Below are 22384 nucleotides of genomic sequence, written 5' to 3' on the forward strand. Positions count from 1 at the left end.
AATTTCATAATCCAGTGAAAATAATATAAAAACCATGAGAAGTAGAAAAAGACATCAAAAAAGTATTAAACAGGTATTCAAAATATATCAAACAAAATGACATTAATTATACTATAAAACAAAAAAATACCAATGGGGAAAACCATCTAGAAGGAGGAATAGAGAAAATGGACTAAGGAGAAGAAATCAGACTCAAGGGGAAGAAAATGAGCTCACGTTGACATCTACAGTGGACTGAAGCTACAGATTTGGGGGCCAGGAGGACTTTATTCCAGGTCACATACCTGATAAAAAGGGACATAAATCCCTGTTCCTGGAAGCTACCAGAACCTGCTTTACAATAATTCCTTGAAAGCCAATTCCCAGTTCAACCTCCTCTTGTCAAGAGGGAATCAACTACAGGAAACAGACCAAAAACCATCCCTGCTGACACTTCCGGACCTAAAGGTTAACCTATGAAACGAATTTACATGGATGTTCTTTTAAGGCCACCCAAAAAGGTCTACTGTCATTTCAGAACTCTCTCACACCAAAAAGTGATTTTAACTGTTACTTAATATCTAACACTCTTTCCAAGAAAAAGCTTTTAATCCACAACTGTAGGGAGGAAGCTACTTACAATGCCCAGCTGAGGGAAACACTTAGGCAAAAAGTGCTAAGAAAGATCACATTCAACATGTCAACTGATGAATGAATGACGATAGTTACCTGACATAAAGTCATCAATGCAAAGTTATCACTACAAGGACTGGGAATAAAGAAAATAAAAGAAGATGGCAAGAGAAGACAATAAATCAAAGGTGTCAGTTTTGCCTTCTTTATTTTCAACCCGGTAAGTAAGGAGAAGTGGAAACATGGTTATGAACACCAAGGACTTATATATGAAAAGAAACTTTGCTCCCAGATTACTGTGATTGTCACCAGCACATAAATAATTTATTCAAACTCATCTCTGACAACTATCATACAATTCTAAGCAGGTTTAAAGATACCCTATTTGGCTTAGGGAGATGAGTAATGAAAAATTAATGAAAGAAATCTGGCACTCTCAGTGTTTTCTAAACAATAAGCAATGCTTAGGGGGGAAAAACTGGTAAAAAAATCAGAAAAGCAAGAAATAAGTATTAAAAAACACCAGGAAATTCAGTGTTTCAATACTAGGTCAATGATATCACTAGACTATCATATCATGCCACATTTACACAAATACTAAAGCTTGATACAAGCAGCTGGGTGGGGCACTAAAAAATAGTATAATACTAATTTATTATTTGGCATAAATTTGCAACGTTACTATTTATCACCATGAAAATTCTGTTTTAACATATCCTTGATAAAATCTGTTACTTCTCAGTAAAGAACAATTTCTAGAACACTAAGACTAAATTATTACAATTATTACAAGAAAAGTTCATTTTTATATTATACAGACATTTAACTCTTCTACACAACACTGGCCTTACTGAACTGCTAGAGTATACAGAGAATATGCTATATTTGCTTTACATATAACAAAAAAAATTTTTTTAAAGATTTTATTTATCTATTTGACAGAGAGATAGAGAGAGAGCACAAATAGGCAGAGTGGCAGGCAGAGGGAGAGGGAGAAGCAGGCTCTCCGCTGAGCAGGGAGCCGGACACGGGGCTCGATCCCAGGACCGCAGGATCATGACCCGAGCCGAAGGCAGCCGCTTAACCAACTGAGCCACCCAGGCGCCCCATATAACCAAAATTTGATATATATTACATTTGATGTATATTTGGGGGGAGAGGTACATAAGATGAAATGCAAACTATTTCAAAATAAACCTTCTGTTTGAAAGTCTGAATGAATGAACCTTAAGATTCTTCACTCAACAAACATTCATTAACAGCTTTACAAAGCAATACAAAGCAGCTGTTATATGACAAATATTATATTAGACACTAACAACTTGCTAAATTTCCTGATAAAAAATTGATGCTATTATAAATTGGGTAATATAAGGGATGCTATGCAGAGAAAAGTTTACTTCCCTACTATTGTTGCTAGAATTATCAACTGGTAGAATATCAGTATGCACAGGATTGTGAGGCCTACAGATCTTTCAAGACTGTATACATGGGTAGGGAGCGCCTGGGTGGGTCAGTCGTTAAGCGTCTGCCTTCGGCTCAGGTCATGATCCCAGGGTCCTGGGATAGAGTCCCACATCAGGCTCCCTGCTCAGCAGGAAGCCTACTTCTCCCTCTCCCACTCCCCCTGCTTGTGTTCCCTCTCTCTGTCAAAATAAATAAATAAAATCTTAAAAAAAAAAAAAGACTGTATACATGAGTAGAATAATTATCACATTATCAGCTTAATGGCTTCTTACAATTTGTAGACATCCTATCACTTTATCCACTCCTATCAATAACCATCTAGGCAAGGTATATTAGTAAGAAATTATAGGCAACCCTTGTATAAAAGAATAAGAATACATTAAAAGATGACAGTTAATAAGGTAATTAAATCCCTTACTCTTCCATGTTGGTTAGAACACTCCACACAGCTGACTTGGATGTTTCCATGCTTAGCACCAGGAATGATCTGCACACATTCAAAGTCACTTGCCAAAATAACAATATCACAGCCTGATCCATATGCCTACAAGAGAAAAGTTTTGCAGTATGTAAGATACAAAACTTGTGAATTATACCTTAGATCTTGTTGCCACAATACTTTGACACATTTTACAAAAATAGTTAATGTAAAAATATTGATATCAATTTTCAAATAAGACATGAGAAGTCACATGAAAAATAAATAAGCAAAATTCACATTCAAAAAAAAAATGGATGATGACACCCCATGCATTATCTTTCAACAACTAGTACAAGAAAGGATTCTTCTAGTTCTTAAACACTACAGCCTCTGCCCCTGCAGGTCATAAATCTTTCTGTTCAGAGGTTCCCTCCAAAGCTCATCTTAGTAAACCCTAAAGAATAAAACCTTCATCTGAAGGTAATAAGGCAGTGAAGGCTGCAACTGTGTTCCCAAGGTTCTAACCAGGCTTGAGAAAGATCAAGAAAGAAATCTGATGCATTTTCCAACACAAACCCACATGGCTTAAAGAGCTAGTGAAATAGACATGAAACCCCCAAGGCAGAATTACATGCACTAAAGCAAAGACTAAACTTAAACTCACCAACTGCCTAACAGTGAGTAACAGCCTGCCTGCCCCTTCCCCTCAACCTTATGAGGTGTGAGGGAGAGGACAACAACCCAAAGTGGCTTCACACACAAAAAAATTAATTAAAATAAATCTAATTTAATTTTAAAATAAACTGATTTATATAAAATGTTAACAAGTATAACTATACAGTCTGCAAAATGAAACACAAAATTAAGTTCCTGGAAAATTCCCTAGCTCAGAGTAAAACCAAATGTTTCTTTCTATTGCCACACTTCTTGATGTATGCTATTCCTGTTTTGCAACTTTGTGAATTTTATGAAGACATAAGGGGCAGAGAGTGAGGACACTTTTCCTTCTTCTCTGGAACTCAACTTATGACTAAATATTCCAAACAACCTAACAATCTAATTCTCAAATGAAAAAGCTCCATTAAAAGCTACATATATATACATTATGTATATATGCCAAAAAAATAATTTAAAAATAATTTATTCCACTATCTCTACAACTTTAAGCCATACAGTCCTGTCCTACAAAACATAGACATCCAACAGCCAGGGCTGACATGTGAAGACATAACCTCTGAAGAGATCCACATATGGCTGCTAATGAAAAAGGGAAATGAAGATAAAGAGCAGGTAGGATGACAAACACTACTTCTAGTGGTTACTAACACTAACAACGTTACTTCCAATGTTGCCAAAATCCCCCTGTAACTGCTATCAACCATCTTCAACTCATGTATTTATAAATTCGAGGAAGTTCACCAAAAGAAAAACAAAGACAGAATTTTAAGCAAGGGAAATATGGAAAAAATCACTTATGGGAGGAAATAACTATTTATATTCTTCAGACAAGGCAGATTTGCTATACCATGCATTCAAGAAAGCTAAACTGAAAGAGTGTAGGCAAAAGAAATGTTTGTATCACCCTAATTGTTAAAATATTATTAATCATCATAAAAAAAGGAAAAATTCTGTAACTATGTATGGTGACAGATGTTAACTGGACTTACTGTGGTGATCATTTTGCAAGGTATACAAATATCAAATCATTATGTTGTACACCTGAAACTAACATAATGCTATATGTCAATTATACCTCAATAGAAAAAAATATATTAAAATGACAAAAATAACCCTACCTTTGAACAATATTTCAAAATTTCCAAAGTGCTTTATAGTATTACCACAGCAAAGTAAACTGATGAAAACAGCATAAACTTTAGTTTGAAATCATGTATGCAGGATTTTCAATTTGGGTTCTGCCATACTAAGTGATAAGTTACTCAAGCTGTCTGAGAATTTCCTTGTGGTAAGATGGAAGAAATAATATTAACATCTTAGGACGATTATGAAAATTAAAGTAGAAAATCTATTTGCATAGTGCTTAGCACACATCATTCATTTAAGAAAAACAAGACAAACAAAAAACGGGGCATGATGTCCCAAGCCTGTGCTAGGGACTGGGAATACACAGACACAAGATGTGGTTCCAGAGTGTAATGGGAAGATAACCAAGTGAATCACCAGTCACAACTAAATGACAAACTGCCATGACAGAGATATCCACAAAATACCAGCAGAAGACAGATGGTAATCAATAAATGTTGTATCACTCCCCCCTTTAATCTTTCCAACAAATTAAAGGAAGATATTATCATTATCATTGTATAAAGAATAAAGTTCATTAATTTGCCCAAGATTATATAGTTAGTAAACAGAAGATGTTCAAACTCCAGTCCTTAAAATTCTTAGGCTGTTTTTCCCTACATTGTACATCAAAGACACCTAAAATATTCCAGGTATTAGTATACCTGCTTCTCTAAAGATGGGTCATTCCTAGCAATTGCTACTAAAGATAGATAGGCTTTTACTGCTCAGTCACCGAAAAGGATGTTTACTCTTTCCTAAATATTCATAATTGCCAGATCTTTTCCAAAGGACATGCACCATACTCCTTAGCTGTAGGGAATCTTGCCGTTTTTCTGATCCTGCAATAGTTCTCAAACCTGGCTGCATCAAAATCATCTAAGGAACCTATTAAACATACAAATTGCTCAGTCCCACCCCAGACTTATTAAATCACAATCTTCATGGATAAAAGAATTTGACAATATCTACCAAAATTTTAAATACAATATACCCTTAGATCAAACAAGTCTTTCTTTTACCCTATAAGCATAAAATTTACTTACTTACAGCAGCAAAAACTGAAGATAATCATACTGCTCATCAGTAAGGGAGGTTAAATAAATTACTGAATATCCATACACTGGAACACTATGTAGCTACTAAAAGCTGAGAGGCCACTAGTCTAACATGGTCCTGAATTCCTCATCAAACTAGTAATTCCCATCAAAATGGAACAAATGTGTCTGGTCCTGGATTCCTGGATCCACAACTAGGCAATGCCTACAATTTTACACAATATCCATGGTCACGGCTAGAACAGAACCCCCTAAATTGTTGCACACAAATATCTTGCAAAAGTACAGAGGAAGACTATTATTACTTTTTATCTAAAGAGTCTAAAGCAGGGAAAAACAGGGGCCTCATAATCAGTCAAGATTGAATCACATGCATTCTATAACTGAAGGCTCACAAGATTTTTTAATGATTTATATAAACACATGTTTAATATCTGTCAAGTTCCCACCACACTAAAATGTCCATCAAAGCAAGCAACCACGTCCTGTTTACCACTGCACTCCCAGCATCTAGCATAAATAGTCTTCAATAAATATATGTATAACAAATACATGATCCAAATCTTCCTAATTTCTGCCTCCAGAAGTCTCAGTACCTGGAAACCTAGTCAAAGAACATGGAGTTCAGACAGATGACATAACCTCATTGCTAATAATCTGGCCAAATTTACAACAGCAGCTACACAAGGAAAAGACAGATTTTGGCTGATTTTCCAGCCTAACAGTATCATGGATTTAAAAGACCTACCAGAAGGGAATCTACCAAAGCCCTCCTTAATAATTCATCATTTAGGGCGCCTGGGTGGCTCAGGTGGTTAAGCAACTGCCTTCGGCTCAGGTCATGATTCTGGAGTCCCGGGATCGAGTCCCGCATCGGGCTCCCTGCTCGGCGGGGAGTCTGCTTCTCCCTCTGACCCTCCCCCCCCATGCTCTCTCTATCTCATTCTCTCTCTCAAATAAATAAATAAATCTTTAAAAAAATAATAATAATTCATCATTTACTGAATATTTACTATAATAAGGCCATCAGCTAGGTCTTTATGAACACTGTATCTTCACAGGCCACCTTTTCTAGATGGAGAAACTGAACGCCAGAAAGGGTAAGTAGTTTGCCCAAGTTCACAGAGTGAAGGTTCATTTGCTAGGAATAAAGCTCCTGCTCTTTCCCACTACCTCACCCACCTCTACTCTTAGAGCTAGAAGGCCCATGTTCATCTTTGTAATCCCAAGTATTTACCACAGCACCTAGCACAGAGTAAGTACTCAGTAAAATCCAACCGCTAAGAGGTTTATACAAAAGCTGTAATTATTCAAGAGATTCCCAGTCTCTCAATTTTAGGTCAAAAGCAATTTTGTTTCCATTCTTCTTTTTCAGAATTTAGTCTTACTAGAGGAAGAATTTATAGTGCAGGAGGAAAAGAAGGTACTCACTGAGACTACACACAAATACCAAAATGAACCCAGGGAATATGAAGTGGGCTCCTTTGTACTAAGTAAATGAAGTATCATTGATTTAGCAGAGTATAAACTACTCCACATGTGGGAGATAAGCCACAGGATCATTACTGGAAAGCAGAAAAGGGGGCAGCAAGCCTTTTCTGCAGGAAATGGAATCCCTTAAACAGGTTCTTCTTCCGTTGGGCTCTTGGCAGAACCACTCCTGTGCCAAAGCACCGCATACCAGCGTCCTGCACTCACAACGGTACTGACCTATAAAATATTTTATCTCAAAGTCAAGGATATGGTTTGGCCCCAACACATAGATAAGGCCTATGAAAAGAGAAAGCATCTTAGAAAAACACACTTTCCATCCATTCATGTGGGAGGATTTCTTTTATGGAAGGACTGAACTGTCCTTATGATAAAGAATAACCAGCTGGACAATAAGTCATAACAAGAGATTATTCTGTAGCACAGGCCCTCATGTCAAAGACATGCTTCAAATATATTAATCTTCACTTGTTTTAACCTTAGTTTTGGACAATAAATCCATCCTTTTAGGAAAGAGAAAAACAGTCTGTGCTTTGAGCATTGAAACTAAGAGTTTTCAACCTGGAGTCTAATGGATGGAAATCATAGATGGTCTCAGAAGGTCTCTGAACTCCTGGAAATTACATTTAAAGTCATGTGAATGTGCCTATTTTCCTGAATTCACAGATCTCATTAGTTTGTCTAAAAGAGTCTCTTCTTCCTTAGACAAAGTGCATGGTGTGTCACAATAGCTACCCCACAATAATTCTATGGAAGTTAAAAACTTGAGTATTTGGTATTACCAAGATTCTTTTCTGTTTTTTAGTTGTGATATCCAAAATTTCATTGGAGGAGCCTTGCCAATTAGTTGAGCCTGAAAAACAAAGTCACCCTCTTCTTTTACCTTATCAAAATTTCACTTGAGGAAAAAAATTAAATATCATCTTCTAAAGTCATAAAATACTCTGAATTAAAATACTATCATTATCATAATAAAGATATTGCTGCCTTCTCCAGAGGGTTTAATGTCTTTGTGATTGTGTGTATCTCAATAGACATAACACAATCATTGTCCTAACTTCAGTTTTATCTATAATTGCCTTAACTACATTATTTTCAGAAAAGCAAACTAATACTTATATCCCACAAACTGTTCTAATTTTTCAGATTTCCTTTAAGTCTTAGATAAAGTGTAAAGAAATACTTTTTTTAAAAAAATCCTACACAAACATGACTTCTCCTAGGAGAATATAAAATACAAATAGATGAATTACACTGGCATTTTCTGTGGAATACTTGGATGCTTTAACATCCTTGTGGTTACAGGGTCAAAGTTTGGGGTCACTGACAACTGTTCACATATCTAAATTTAAAAGAAGAAGAAAAGCATGGTGAATTAAGAGGTATTAAGCACGGGTCCTGGGATCGAGTCCCGCATCGGGCTCCCTGCTAGGTGGGGGGCCTGCTTCTCCCTCTGCCTCTGCCTCTCTCTCTCTCTCTCTCTGACTCTCATGAATAAATAAATAAAACATTAAAAAAAAAAAGAGGTATTAAGCATGTTGAGAGGTTTATCTAATTTAACAAGGTGTTGTGGTCTTACTAAGAATACTCTACCAAGAGTGTTACTGTTAAATTCCCACCTCTCCCTGAGAGTGAATTTTGACTCATGTATGTTCGCCCTTCTGTAAATGAGGGCACATGTTGTTAAGAGTTAAAAAAAATAATAATTAACAAGAATTTTAAGAGGTACCATTTATTGAAAGCCTACTGGGTAACAGATATTAGACTACGCATTCTACATTCCTAGTCTCTTTTTCAAGACTGCAGTAATCCTAGAAGTTAGCTATTAATCCCACTTTAATATGAAGAAATAGAAGTTCATAGGATTTAATCAAAGTCTTAAGTAGCAAGGTAAATACACGGCTGGGAGGAAAATTAAGGTCTCTTTACACTGTTTTATCCACTTCACTAATGACCATCACCTTTCACTTTGTTTTCTATTTTTCAAATTTCTGTTCTTCTTATTGGTTGGTTAATTACATAAATTCATTTAAATTCTTCATTGCTACTGGCATCTTTGCTCTATAACAAACAAAAATCTGAAGAAGACAGGGTTGTCTGGCTTTGATGGTCACTTGGTTGTACCAAGTTATCTACACAAAGAGTCTTAAGAGGCCAGTCTTGACCTATGAAGAATCTTACAATCAAGAAAATGAAGCACAGGGGCGCCTGGGTGACTCAGTCGGTTAAGCGTCTGCCTTCAGCTCAGGTCGTGATCTCAGAGTCCTGGGATCGCGCCCCACATCAGACTCCCTGCTCAGCAGGGAGCCTGCTTCTCCCACTCCCTCTCCCCCAGCTCATGCTCTGTCTCTCTCTGTCAAATAAATAAATAAAATCTTTAAAAAAAAGAAAATGAAGCACAGGTTAACAAAAATTTCCCAAGAAAACATCCTTTCCCTCTTCATTTTAGTCATATAATTCAACACCTAACTGCTTATGCTCCTCAGAATTAAAAATTAACTTCTAGGGGTGCCTGGCTGGCTCAGTCAGTGGAACGTATGACTCTTGATCTTGGGGTCATGAGTTCAAGCCCCATGTTGCTCTTAAAGATTACTTTAAAAAAATTAACTTCTAAACAAACAGATTTCCTTTTTGAATGGGTCCCTTATTAAGCCAGAATTTTCATATATCAGTTATCCATAAAAGCCACCTACAAGTTAAATAAACCATTTTAAATGTTTAATTTTAATCTTTTCAACAAGATTTTATTTTCTTACAGAAAAAGCAACATCTGCTAATTTAAAAACCAAATAGGAAAATTAGTTCACCTTACCCTTGACCACTCCTCCTCATTCCCAAGGAGCAATCATTTCACAGTTACCTATGAGCCCTTCCTGAAATGTTTAGTGAACATTAAGTGTAGCTATGTGTAAACATTTTTTTTACATAAAGGGATTATACTATACACAATTCTGCAACTTGTTTTCCACTTAACAATTTATCTTGAAGAACTTTCCTTAGCAGCACAGAATGATCTCATTCTTTTTTTTTTTTAGAATGATCTCATTCTTAATAGTTGCAGAATCTTCCATTTGTGGCATTGTCATAATTAATTTAGGTTGTCTCCAGTCTTTCACTATCTTTCACTTTCAGTGAACACCTATTTATGATATTACACATATGTGTGCGAGTATACCCAAAGGATAAATTCTAAGACATAATTTGCTGGGTGAGTGATTAAAATCAGTAACTACTCCAAATTGCCCTCCAAAAAGATTATATTCCCCATATGTAGAAAAGTACCTGTTTCTCCACTTCCTCACTAACTCTGATAATTATCAAATGTTTTTATCTTTCCAATACAACAAAACCTGCCATCTCCCTGTTGTTTTATTTGTATTTTTATTAGGAAGAAAGTTAAGCATCTTTTCATATATTTATCAACCACTTATATTTCATTCTCTGAAAACTGACTATTCCTGTTATTGGTCCATTTTTTTAACAAATTCAATTAGCCAACACATAGTACATCATTAGTTTCAGATGTAAATTCAGTTATTCATCAGTTGCATATAACACCAAGTGCTCATCAAATCACATGCCCTCCTTAATGCCCATCACCCAGTTACCCCATCCCCCACCCATCTCCCCTCTAGCAACCCTCAGTTTTTCTATAGTTGAGTCTCTTGTGATTTGTCTCTGTCTCTGATTTCTTCCCATTAAGTTTTCCCTCCCTTCCCCTATGATCCTCTGTGCTGTTTTATATTTCACATGAGTGAAACCATATAATTGTCTTTCTCTGATTGACTTATTTCGCTCAGCATAATACCCTCCAGTTCATCCACATCAATGTAAATGGTAAGATTTCATCCTTTTTTTGATGGCTGAACAATATTCCATTGTGTGTGTGTATACCACATCTTCTTTGTGTGTGTGTGTATACACACATTCCATCTGACATACACACACATATATATACACATACACACCATATACATGCATGATGTATATATATACATACACATCTTCGTGTGTTTGTGTGTGTATACATCTTTTTTTTTTTTAAGATTTTATTTATTTATTTACTTGAGAGAGAGAGAGAGTGAGAGAAACAGCATGAGAGGGGCAAGGGTCAGAGGGAGAAGCAGGCTCCCCGCTGAGCCGGGAGCCCGATGTGGGACTCGATCCCAGGACTCCGGGATCATGACCTGAGCCGAAGGCAGTTGCTTAACCAACTGAGCCACCCAGGCACCCTATACCACATCTTCTTTATCCATTTATCTGTCGATGGATATCTGGGCCCTTTCCACAGTTGGCTATTATGGACATTGCTGCTATAAACATTGGGGTGCTGGTGCCCCTTCAGATCACTACATTTGTATCTTTGGGGTAAATACCTAGTACTGCAATTGGTGGGTCATAGGGTAGCTCTATTTTTAAATTCTTGAGTATATTGGTCCATTTTTTTTTTTAAAAGATTTTATTTATTTGAGAGCAAGAGAATGAGAGAGAAAGAACACATGAGAGGGGATAGGGTCAGAGGGAGAAGCAGACTCCCCACTGAGCAGGGAGTCCGATGCGGGACTCGATCCCGGGACTCCAGGATCATGACCTGAGCCGAAGGCAGTCGCTTAACCAACTGAGCCACCCAGGCGCCCCTGGTCCATTTTTTAACTGAGTCTTTAGTATTTTGCTCTGAATGATTTATAAGAGCTCTTTATAGATAAAAGAAACTCACCCTTTGTCATATATGGCTAATAAGTTAAAAAAAAAATGAAATGCCTGAACTAAAAATATATTAGGCAAAGGACAAATCATTATTTTTCCATTGAAATAGTATATTTATATAATACACAATTCCAATTTGAAAAGTTTTATAAATAGATCACAATAGGCCATGGACTATTTTAAAAGCCCAATTTATGGATTACCAGGAAACTATACATTTACATATAAAAAATATACAAACTTAGTGAGATTTTTCAAAATGAAATTAAAGTCTACAAAATAACAGTACTTATCAGCAATATATTTGATCAGCCTCATTTGTTTTTCTACAGGCTTCTATACCTAAAATCAAAGTCTTAACCATTATCAGCTACTGCCCACCACCACTATCCCCCAAAAGAGGTAATCCTTCTGCCAACAGAAGTCCATACTACAGTTAGAAAAGGGGAGAGGGGGTGCCTGGGTGGCTCAGTCGTTAAGCGTCTGCCTTCGGCTCAGGTCATGATCTCAGGGTCCTGGGATCGAGCCCCACATCGGGCTCCCTGCTCCACGGGAGGCCTGCTTCTCCCTCTCCTACTCCCCCTGCTTGTGTTCCCTCTCTCGCTGTGTCTCTGTCAAATAAATAAAAAACCTTTAAAAAAAAAAAAAAGAAAAAGAAAAGGGGGAGAGGGTAGTATTTGAACAAACAGCTCTCCTTTCCACATGACTAGGAAAAGACTTTCCTAATACGATTCAATCATCCTAACAGCCTAAAGTCCACTCAAGAATGCTGAATGAGGAAAAAAAAAAAAAAAAAGAATGCTGACTGAGCAGAATAAATAAATGAGAAGGAAACTAAATAGTATGCAAAAAGCTTAGAGCAAAAAAATTACCCTAGGTCAAGAGACAGGTCAGAAATAGTATTACTACATGTGTAGTAACCAAAGGGGATTTATTGTTCCTTTTAGAAACAACTCACATCAGGAAATGCAAAATTAACAGACTACTTATAGTAGTAAAAAAAAAGCCAAGCTGCAAGTAGTAGGTATAATAAGTGAAACATATAAATTAATAATATATAAAAAACAAAAACCTACAGCTGAAAAAATAGAAGAAAATTTAAGAAATTAAATATTAAGAGTGAAAAAAAAGAAATATTACAAGTGTTTGTGATTAAATAAGAGACAAAATAATTCATTTTAATTTCTTCCTAACTCCAAAGCAAAATGAAAGTAAAATGTTCTTTAATTAAAACTTTAAATTGAAAAAAGAACGATCTGAAAGTAAAATGTTCTTTAATTAAAACTTTAAATTGAAAAAAGAACGATCTTAAGTATTAGTCAGAAGGTAGTCAATTTTGACAATTTACTGACAAAATAGATGGAGCTATATAACAAACTTCTAAATATGAAGCTAACGAGAAACAGACCTACCTGTAGTATAAACTAAGCCTATTTCTATAACCCTGAATAAAGAAAACAATTGGTTTTTTAAAATTTACTGATGCTAGTAAATAATCTGAAAAGCAAATGAGACCTTGTAAAGAGAAATATGCAATAATTAATTACTTTGCTCTAATTAACTATTACAAAATCAGCTCTATCTCCAGCTTGCACGCATTTTCACTAAAAAGTAGGTCTGGAAGTAGAAATCAAAAATCATCTCTTCTAAATATGTCAGTGCTAAGAATAAACCATTCAAAGTATGACTTACCAAAAGTTTCCAAAGGAAATCACAGCAGTATTGGCAAAAGTAAGTCTCATGGACTGGCCAACATGTATAAAAACCTGGAGCCACCTTTCAGCTTCAGATTTGTTTTCTAAAGCTTGGAATATATAGCAATTTGCTTCATAAAGAATAATGAAGTAAAAGACTACTTTTTTAAATGGCTACTTTTAAAGAAATAGGATAATTTTTTGACATTAAATTATGAGAAATACAGAAAATAAGTGACTCAATATTTTGTTCCTTAATTGGTTAATACATTTTACATTAAAGAATTTTAAAGTCAGCAGCTCTTTCTGCCCACGGGTTCTGTCCCCGTGCTTTAATAAAACTGCTTTTCTGCACTGGGAAAAAAAAAGAATTTTAAAGATTTTATTTATTTATTTGAGAGAGAGAATGAGAGACAGAGAGCACGAGAGGGGAGAGGGTCAGAGGGAGAAGCAGACTCCCCGCTGAGCAGGGAGCCCGCTGCGGGACTCGATCCAGGGACTCCAGGATCATGACCTGAGCCGAAGGCAGTCGCTCAACCAACTGAGCCACCCAGGCGCCCAAGAATTTTAAAGTTCATAGTACATTAATATGTACCAATATTAATATGTAATATTTAACAACTTCCACTTGTTTTGTAACTACTGCAAATTTCCAGACATTCATTTAACCTAAATATTGATATTTTGAGGGAGATGGTCCTGACGGTGTTCCAAAAAATATTTCCCAAATGATATGGTTAAACTATTAAATTATAATTAAACTCTCAATACTGTCAATATGGTGGAAAGAATATATTCCTGAGAATCCAGAGGTGCTAATACTGACTGTAACAATCTCTATAGACATTTCCTTCATCAGTCAAATGAAAGATGGTGACTAAATCACTTCTGAGACCCCTCCTTTCAACTTTTAAGCTGAAATTCTGTGCACAGATTTGCATCAAAAAGTCCTGATGAAAAGATTAAATAATCCAGTGTGCACTATTCTGCATAGAGGCCCAGCTAAATGGTCTTTATGTTGTAACTCCTTCCCTTACTCACAGCTGACAGGATGTGAGGATGGTCCAGAGTAATGAACAGTGGCTATCAGCCACTTCAAAGAGATGGCCTAGGCCAAGCAAAGTCTACTCTGAAGATTTAAACCAAAACACCCAGAGTTAGCATGAAAAGTTAAGCTGAAAAGTCATAAATGTTATAAATGTTAGGGGTAAATCAGCAATTTGAAACTGAAACCACCGGTTTAAGAAGTGAATGGATCAGATATACAAAAACAATGAACTCATGAAAAAACAAGTATATAAAGCTCCTAAGACAGTCTTGATTCTACCAGCTTTTTAGTCCCAATCACCCTGAAGCCCAACTGCCCCTCCTTGATGGTTCATTGACATAAACCTTGCTTTTACTTCAGTTCATCTGTCCCTTGCCTTGACTAGAACCAAAACTGGTACATAGATTAGGAATACGCAGAGCAGGACTTCAGAGAAAATGTGGAATTGGCTATGATTAGATTAGGGAATTAGAGTAGAGAATGCAGTGAGGATGCTAGTTTGGAAAGCTAGCAAAACAGGATATATAAAAGAGATACAGTTACTAAAGCAGTCACCTATGATCCTTTAGGACCTAGAATATGTCAGGCATATCTCCTTTAATTGTGCTTTGCTTTACTGTACTTCACAGAAACTGTTTTTTTTTTACAAACTGAAGCTTTGTGGCAGCCCTGCATCAAGCAAATCTACTGGGGCCATTTTTCGAAGAGCATGTGCTCACTTATGGCTGTCACATTTGGCAATTCTCACAATATTTCAAACCTTTTCATTATTCTTATATTTGGTATGGTGACCTGTGATCAGTGATCTTTAATATTATTGTAATTGTTTTGGAGTACCATAAACCATGCCCATATAAGACAGCAAACTTAATAAATGTTGTATGTGTTCTGACTGCTCCATTGAGCAGCCATTCCCCCACCCCGTCTCCCTCTCCTTGGGCCTCCCTGTTCCCTGAGACACAATACTACAATTAGGCCAATGAATAACCCTATGATGACCTCCGAGTGTTCAAATGAAAGAAGGAGCTGCACATCTCTCACTTTAAATCAAAAGCCAGAAATGATTAAACTTAGTGAGGAAGGCATGTCTAGAGCTAAGATAGGCCAAAAGGTAGGACTCTTGTGTCAAACAGCTAGGCAAGTTGTAAATGCAAAGGAAAGTTCTTGAAGGAAATTGTAAATGCTACTCTAGTGAACACATGAATGATAAGTGAAACAGCCTTATTGCTGTTATGGAGAAAGTTTTAGTGGTCTGGATAGAAGATCAAAGAAGCCAAAACATTCCCTTGAGCCAAAGCCTAATCCAGGGCAAAGCCCTGTCTTTAATTCTATGAAGGCTGAGAGAGGTCAGAAAGCTCCAGGAGATAAGTGTGGAGCTCGTAGAGGCTGGGTCATGAAGTTTAAGGAAAGAAGCCACCTCCATGACATATGAAGCAGCACGTGCTGATGTGGAAGCAGCAGCAAGTTATCCAGAAGACCTGGCTAAGATAATTAATGAAGATGGCTACATTAAACAACAGATTTTCAAAGTAGATGAAAGAGCCTTATGTTGAAGAAGATGCTGTTTAGGACTTTCACTGTTAGAGAGAAGTCAAAGCCTGGCTTCAAGGCTTCAGAGGACAGGCTGACTCTCTTGTTAGGGGCTAATGCAGCTGGTGACTTCAGGTGAAGCCAGTGCTCACTTACCATTCTGAACATCCCAGGGCCCTTAAAAAATGATGCTCAGTCTACTCTGCTGGTGCTCTATCAGTGGACCAACACAGTGTAGATGATAGCACATCTGTTTACAACATGGTTCAGTGATTATTTTAAGCCCACTGTTGAGTCTTACTGCTCAGAAACAAAGATTCCTTTCAAAATATGACTGCTTATTGTCAGTGCACCTGGTCATCCAAGAGCTCTGATGGAGACATACAAGGAGATTACTGTTACTTTCACACCAGCTCATACAACAGCCATTCTGCAGCCCATGGATCAAGGAGTAATTTCAACTTTCAAGTCCTATTATTTAAGAAATACATTTCATAAGGCTACAGCTGCCACAGATAGTGATTCCTTTGATGGATCTGGGCCAAGTAAATTTAACGCTTTCTAGAAAAGATGTTGTAGAATGTCTCGAAAGTTGGGTTTGTCTGATGTTTCCTCATGATTAGATTCAGGTTATGCATTTTGAGCAGGAGTATCACAGAAATGTGGTGGTGTTCTTATTGCATTTCATCAAGAGGCACAATTTTCATTTTACCCCATTTCAGGCGATGTTAACTTTGACCAGTTGATAAAGGGTGGTGTCTGCCAGGTTTCTCCTCTATAAAATTATTTTTTTCCTTCATAATTACTAAGTATCTTGTGGAAAAATATTTTGAGGCTATGTAAATATCTTGTTACTTATCAAACTTTTACCCACTACTTTTAGTATCTACTGGACAATTCTTGCCTGATACTACTATGATAGTTGTCAAATGGCAATCATCTAATTCTGTCATTTCATCATTTATTAGTTGGCTTTCCTCTGTAAGGAAGAGTTTTCCTTATTTCTGTACTTTTTTTACATTAGTAAGGGTCATGGATTCTTATCTCATTCAAAGGGTTAGAACCTTTACTATCAGTTATTTATATGCTCAAATTTTCCCAGATTTGGCTAATAGGAACTCTTCAAGTTAGCTTCCATGTTGTCATCTCCTTTGAACAATTCCTTACTTTCTGGCAAAAGACATTCTAGGCTCATCTTGTGATTTCCCTGCCTCGGCCTAGAATGTTGTTTCCTTTTAGTGGAGAATGGTATTTATAACCAAGATCTAGATGCCAATTGTGTTTACTGCTACTGGGGTATCACTGCTTCTAGGCCCTCTCAGCCAAGAGACTAGGAAACAGATGTGTGTGTGTGCGCACGCATGTGTGTATATAGACACTAACACTCATTTTCAACTCTCCACTGAAAAGCTTAGAAGCAATTACACCCAGGACACACATACATCCCCACCGTATCTATGTATCTCTATACATATACATCATTGCTCTCTAGATGTATATAAATATACACACATATGCACATGATACTATAAACATAAAATATATACATACATGGATTTATGCACATATATATAAGGTCACATTAACGTCCCTAATCTGATTATTTCCACCACAGGATTCATTCTAGATTTCCTACTTTCCAAATTTGTAACTCCCTCTTCAATAACGGGAAATCTGGCTCACATCACCCAAAATACATTTATTTATCTGCAATTGTGGTATATTTGGTGTTTTAAGAAATCTTTTGTGGGGCACCTGGGTGGCCCAGTCAGTTAAGCATCTGCCTTCAGCTCAGATCATAATCCCAAGATTCTGGGATCAGGCCCTGCATCGGGCTCCCTGCACAGTGGAAAGCCTGCTTCTCCCTCTCTTTCTCTGCTCCCCCTGCTTGTTCTCTCTCTCTGTCAAATAAATAAATACTTTAAAAAAAAAAAAAAAGAAATCTTTGGCAACCTAAAAGTCATGAATGAAATTTTATTTGGCTTTTTAATTTCACTATAGTTGACACACATTACATTAGTTTCAGGTATACAATACAGTGATTCAACAACTCTGTGTTAAACTATGCTTATCGCAAGTGTAGCTATGATCTGTCATCATACAACACAATCACAATACAAGTGACTGTATTCCCTATGGCGTACCTTTTATTTATATTTATTTTATATGACTTATTCATTCTGTAACTGGAAGCCTGTATCTCCCACTCCCCTTCACCCATTTTGCCCATCTCTGTCCACCCCTCTCACAGCCATCAGTTTGTTCTCTGTATTTATATGTCTGATTCTGCTTTTTATTTGTTAATTCGTTTTTTAGATTCCATATATAAGTCATATAGTACTTGGCTTTCTCTGTAACTTAGCATAACACCCTGTAGGCCCATTCATGTTGTCACAGATGGCAAGATCTCATTCTTTTTTACAGCTGAGTAATACTCTATTGTGTATTATCACATCTTCTTTATCTATTCATCTATTTATGGACACTTGAGTTGCTTCCATACCTTAGCAATTCTAAATAATGCTGCAGTAAACATACGAGTCCATATATCTTTCCAAATTAGTGTTCTCGTTTTCTTTGGGTAAATACCTAGTAGCAGAACTACTAGATCATATGGTAATTCTGTTTTTAAGTTTGTTTTTAAACTTTTTTTATTTAAACTCAATTAATTAACATATATTATTGGTTTCAGAGGTACAGGTCTGTGATTCACAGTCTTATATAATACCCAGTGCTCATTACATCACATGCCCTCCTTAATGTCCATCACCCAGTTACCCCATCCCTTCACCCCCTCTCCTCCAGCAACCCTCCGCTTGTTTCCTATGATTGAGAGTCTCTTATGGTTTGTCTCCCTCTCTGGTTTTGTCTTGTTTTATTTTTTCCTCTCTTCCCCTGTGATCTTCTGTTTTGTTTCTTAAATTCTACATATGAGTGAGATCATATAATTACCTTTCTCTGATTGACTTATTTCGCTAAGCATAATACCCTCTAGTTCCATCCACGTCATTACAAATGGCAAGATTTCATTTTTTATGGCTGCATAATATTCCACTGTATGTGTATATATGTATGTATATTATATATATATATATATATATATATATATATACTACGTCTTTATCCATTCATCTGTTGAGGGACATATGGGCTCTTTCCACAGTTTGGCTATTGTGGACATTGCTGCTATAAACATTGGGGTGCATATGCCCCTTTGGATCACTACCTCTGTGTCTTTGGGGTAAATATCCAGCAATGCAATTGCCGGGTCATAGGGTAGCTCTATTTTCAACTTTCTGAGGAACCTCCATACTGTTTTCCACAATGACAGTACCAATTTACATTCCTACCAAAAATGCATGAGGGTTCATTTTTCTCCACATCTTTGCCAACACTTATTATTTCTTGTCTTTTTGATTTTAGCTATTCTGACAGGTATAAGATGATACCTCATTGTGGTCTGGATTTGTTTCCCTGATGATTAGTGATGCTGATCATTTTTCATATGTTTGTTGGCCATATGTATTGTTCTTTGGAAAAATGTCTATTCAGGTCCTTTGCCCATTTTTTAATCAGAATTTTCTTTGGTGTTGAGTGTATATATGAAAAGCTCACAGCTAACAACACACTCAATGGTAAAAAAAAAAACAAAAAAAAACTGAGCACTTTTCCTCTAAGATCAGAAACAAGACAAGGGTGTCTACTCTTGCCACTTTTATCCAACCAGTACGAAAGCTCTGGCCACAGCAATCAGACAAGAAAAAGAAATAAAAAGTAACCATATTGGTGAGGAAGAAGTTAAACTGTCACTATCTGCAGATGACATGATATCTTACATAACAAACCCTAAAGACTCCACCAAAAAACTACTAGAAATAGTAGATAAACTCAGTGAAGTTATAGAATACAAAATACCCAGAAATCAGTTCTGTTTCTATACACTAATAACAAAGTAGTAGAAAGAGAAAATAAGAAAACAATCCCATTTACAACTGTACAAAAGACAATAAAATACCTAGGAATAAACTTACCCAAGATGAAAGACCTGTACTCTGAAAACTATAAAACACTGTTGAAAGAATTGAAGATGACACAAATAGAAAGATACTCCATTCTCATGGATTGGAAGAATTAATATTGTTAAAATGTCCATTCTACCCAAAGCAATCTACAGATTCGATGCACGCCCTATCAAAATACCAACAACAGGGCGCCTGGGTGGCTCAGTTGGTTAAGCAGCTGCCTTTGGCTCAGGTCATGATCCCAGGGTCCTGGGATTGAGTCCCACATTGGGCTCCCAGCTCAGCGGGGAGCCTGCTTCTCCCTCTGACCCTCTCGTCTCTCATGCTGTTTCTCTCTCGCTCGCTCTCCAATAAATAAATAAATAAAATCTTTAAAAAAAAAAAATAACAACATTTTTCACAGAACTAGAACAAATAATCCTAAAACATGTACAGAACACAAAAGACCCAGAATAGCCAAACATTCCAGAAAAAGAAGAAAACTGGAGTATCAGAATCCCAGATTTCAAGATATATTATAATGCTGTAGTAATCAAAACAATATGGTACTGGCACAAAAAGAGACACCTAGATCAATGGAACAGAAGAGGGAGCCCAGAAATAAACCCATAATTATATGGTCAGTTAATCTATGACAAAGGAGGCAAGAATGTACAATGGGGAAAACAGTCTCTTCAACAAATGGTGTTGAGAAAACGGGACAGCTAAATGCAAAAGAATGAAACTGGGAGCATCTGGGTGGCACAGTCTGTGAAGCATCTGACTCTTGGTTTCAACTCAGGTCATGATCTCAGGATCGTGGGATCAAGCTCTGCATCAGGCACCATGCTCAACATGGAGTCTGCTTAAAAGACTATCTCCCTCTCCCTCTGCCCCTGCCCCTCCCCAAACTCTCTCTCTCTAATAAATAAATCTTTATTTTAAAAAAAGAAGAAGAAGAAAAATGAAACTGGACCACTTTCTTGCACTATACTACAAAAAAAAAAAAAAAATCAAAATAGATTAAAGACCAGGGCACCTGAGTGGCTCAGTCAGTTAAATGTCTACCTTCAGCTCAGGTCATAATCCCAGGGTCCTGGTTTCAAGCCCCACATCAGGCTCCCTGCTCAGTGGGGAGTCTGCTTCTCCCTCTCCCCCCACCACTCATACTCTCTCTCAAATAACTAATAAAATCTTTAAGAAAAAATAGATTAAGGACCTAAATGTGAGACTTGAAACCATTAAACGCCTAGAAAAGAACATAAGCAGTAATTTCTTTGACATTCGCCTTAGCAACATTTTTTTAATGTGTCTCCAAAGGCAAGGGAAACAAAAACAAAAACAAAGTATTGGGACCACATAAAAATAAAAAACTTTTGCAAAGCAAAGGAAACCATCAACAAGACAAAAGACAACCTGCTAAATGGGAGAAAATATTTGCAAACAATATATCTGACAAGGTGTTAATATCCAAAATATATAAAGAACTTATACAACTCCACACCAATAAATTTTCTATATTGTCTTCTAAAATCTTTATTGTTCTATATTTCACATCAACATCTATAGTCAGCCTGGAGTTCTTTTTTTGTATATGGGGTGCATAGGGACCAAGTTTTACTTCTTTCCTACATAGATAAGATGTCCCAGCACCACTGATCAAAAAAAATCAATTATTCTATACTACTCTACCGTGTCATCCTTGACATAAATCAAACATCAATAAATGTGTAAGTCTGTTTCTGGTGCTCCATTTTATTATTTTGGTGTATTTGTTCTGAGGCTGCCACCACACTATCATAATGGTCGAGACTTTTAAGTCTTGAGCTGGTCAAAATAGTCCTCTTATTTTTTTTTCTTTAAAGATTTTATTTATTTATTTGACAGAGAGAGACACAGCGAGAGAGGGAACACAAGCAGGGGGAGTGGGAGAGGGAGAAGCAGGCTTGCCACTGAATTTCACAGAATCCTTTTACAATGTTGACTGGTAATACATCAAAGCTATCAATAAACGTGGAAAGAATTGATGTATTTACAGTAGTGAATCTTCTAGTCCATAAATATGGAATTTATTTCCCTAAAGTTTTATTAATCTTGCCCACAAAAGTTTTCTACATTTATCATTAGACTTATTGCTAGGTCCTTGATATTTTTTAATGGTATGAAAAGTGGTATTCACAGTTCCAGTTCAAAGTAAGAACCACAATAAATTATGTCTCTCCCACTGAATGCAGCCAGAAAACATGAACAAAATGCATGAAACTGCCATTTGAGGACTCTGAAAAGTAAATGATAGCAAGTGAATTAGGAAAAAATATCAGAATTTGAAGTACCAGCACAGTTTAACTAACGTTAGGATGAAACCAAGAAGCAAAAAAAGAGAGCTCCAAAAGAAGCCATTTACTTTTGGCCAACAGACACATGAAAAAGTGCTCAGCATCACTCGGCATCAGGGAAATACAAATCAAAACCTCAATGAGATACCACCTCACACCAGTCAGAATGGCTAAAATTAACAAGTCAGGAAACGACAGATGTTGGCGGGGATGTGG

The 22384-nt window shown here is 36.6% G+C and overlaps 1 protein-coding gene across 7 annotated transcripts in view; it reads right to left on the reverse strand.

The window, feature by feature from the left end:
• The window catches only part of DMXL2 (Dmx like 2), a 140242-nt gene that overhangs the window by 111252 nt on the left and 6606 nt on the right, over positions 1–22384 (reverse strand). For all 7 annotated transcript variants that reach the window (XM_081831077.1, XM_081831078.1, XM_081831076.1 and 4 more), the window contains exon 2: positions 2498–2623. In XM_081831077.1, coding sequence (XP_081687203.1) covers positions 2498–2623 — 126 coding nt within the window. The remainder of the gene's footprint in view (positions 1–2497; positions 2624–22384) is intronic.

This window comes from Leptonychotes weddellii, chromosome 9, assembly GCF_054177405.1.
Source record: "Leptonychotes weddellii isolate Sample4059 chromosome 9, ASM5417740v2, whole genome shotgun sequence".
Lineage (NCBI taxonomy): Eukaryota > Metazoa > Chordata > Mammalia > Carnivora > Phocidae > Leptonychotes > Leptonychotes weddellii.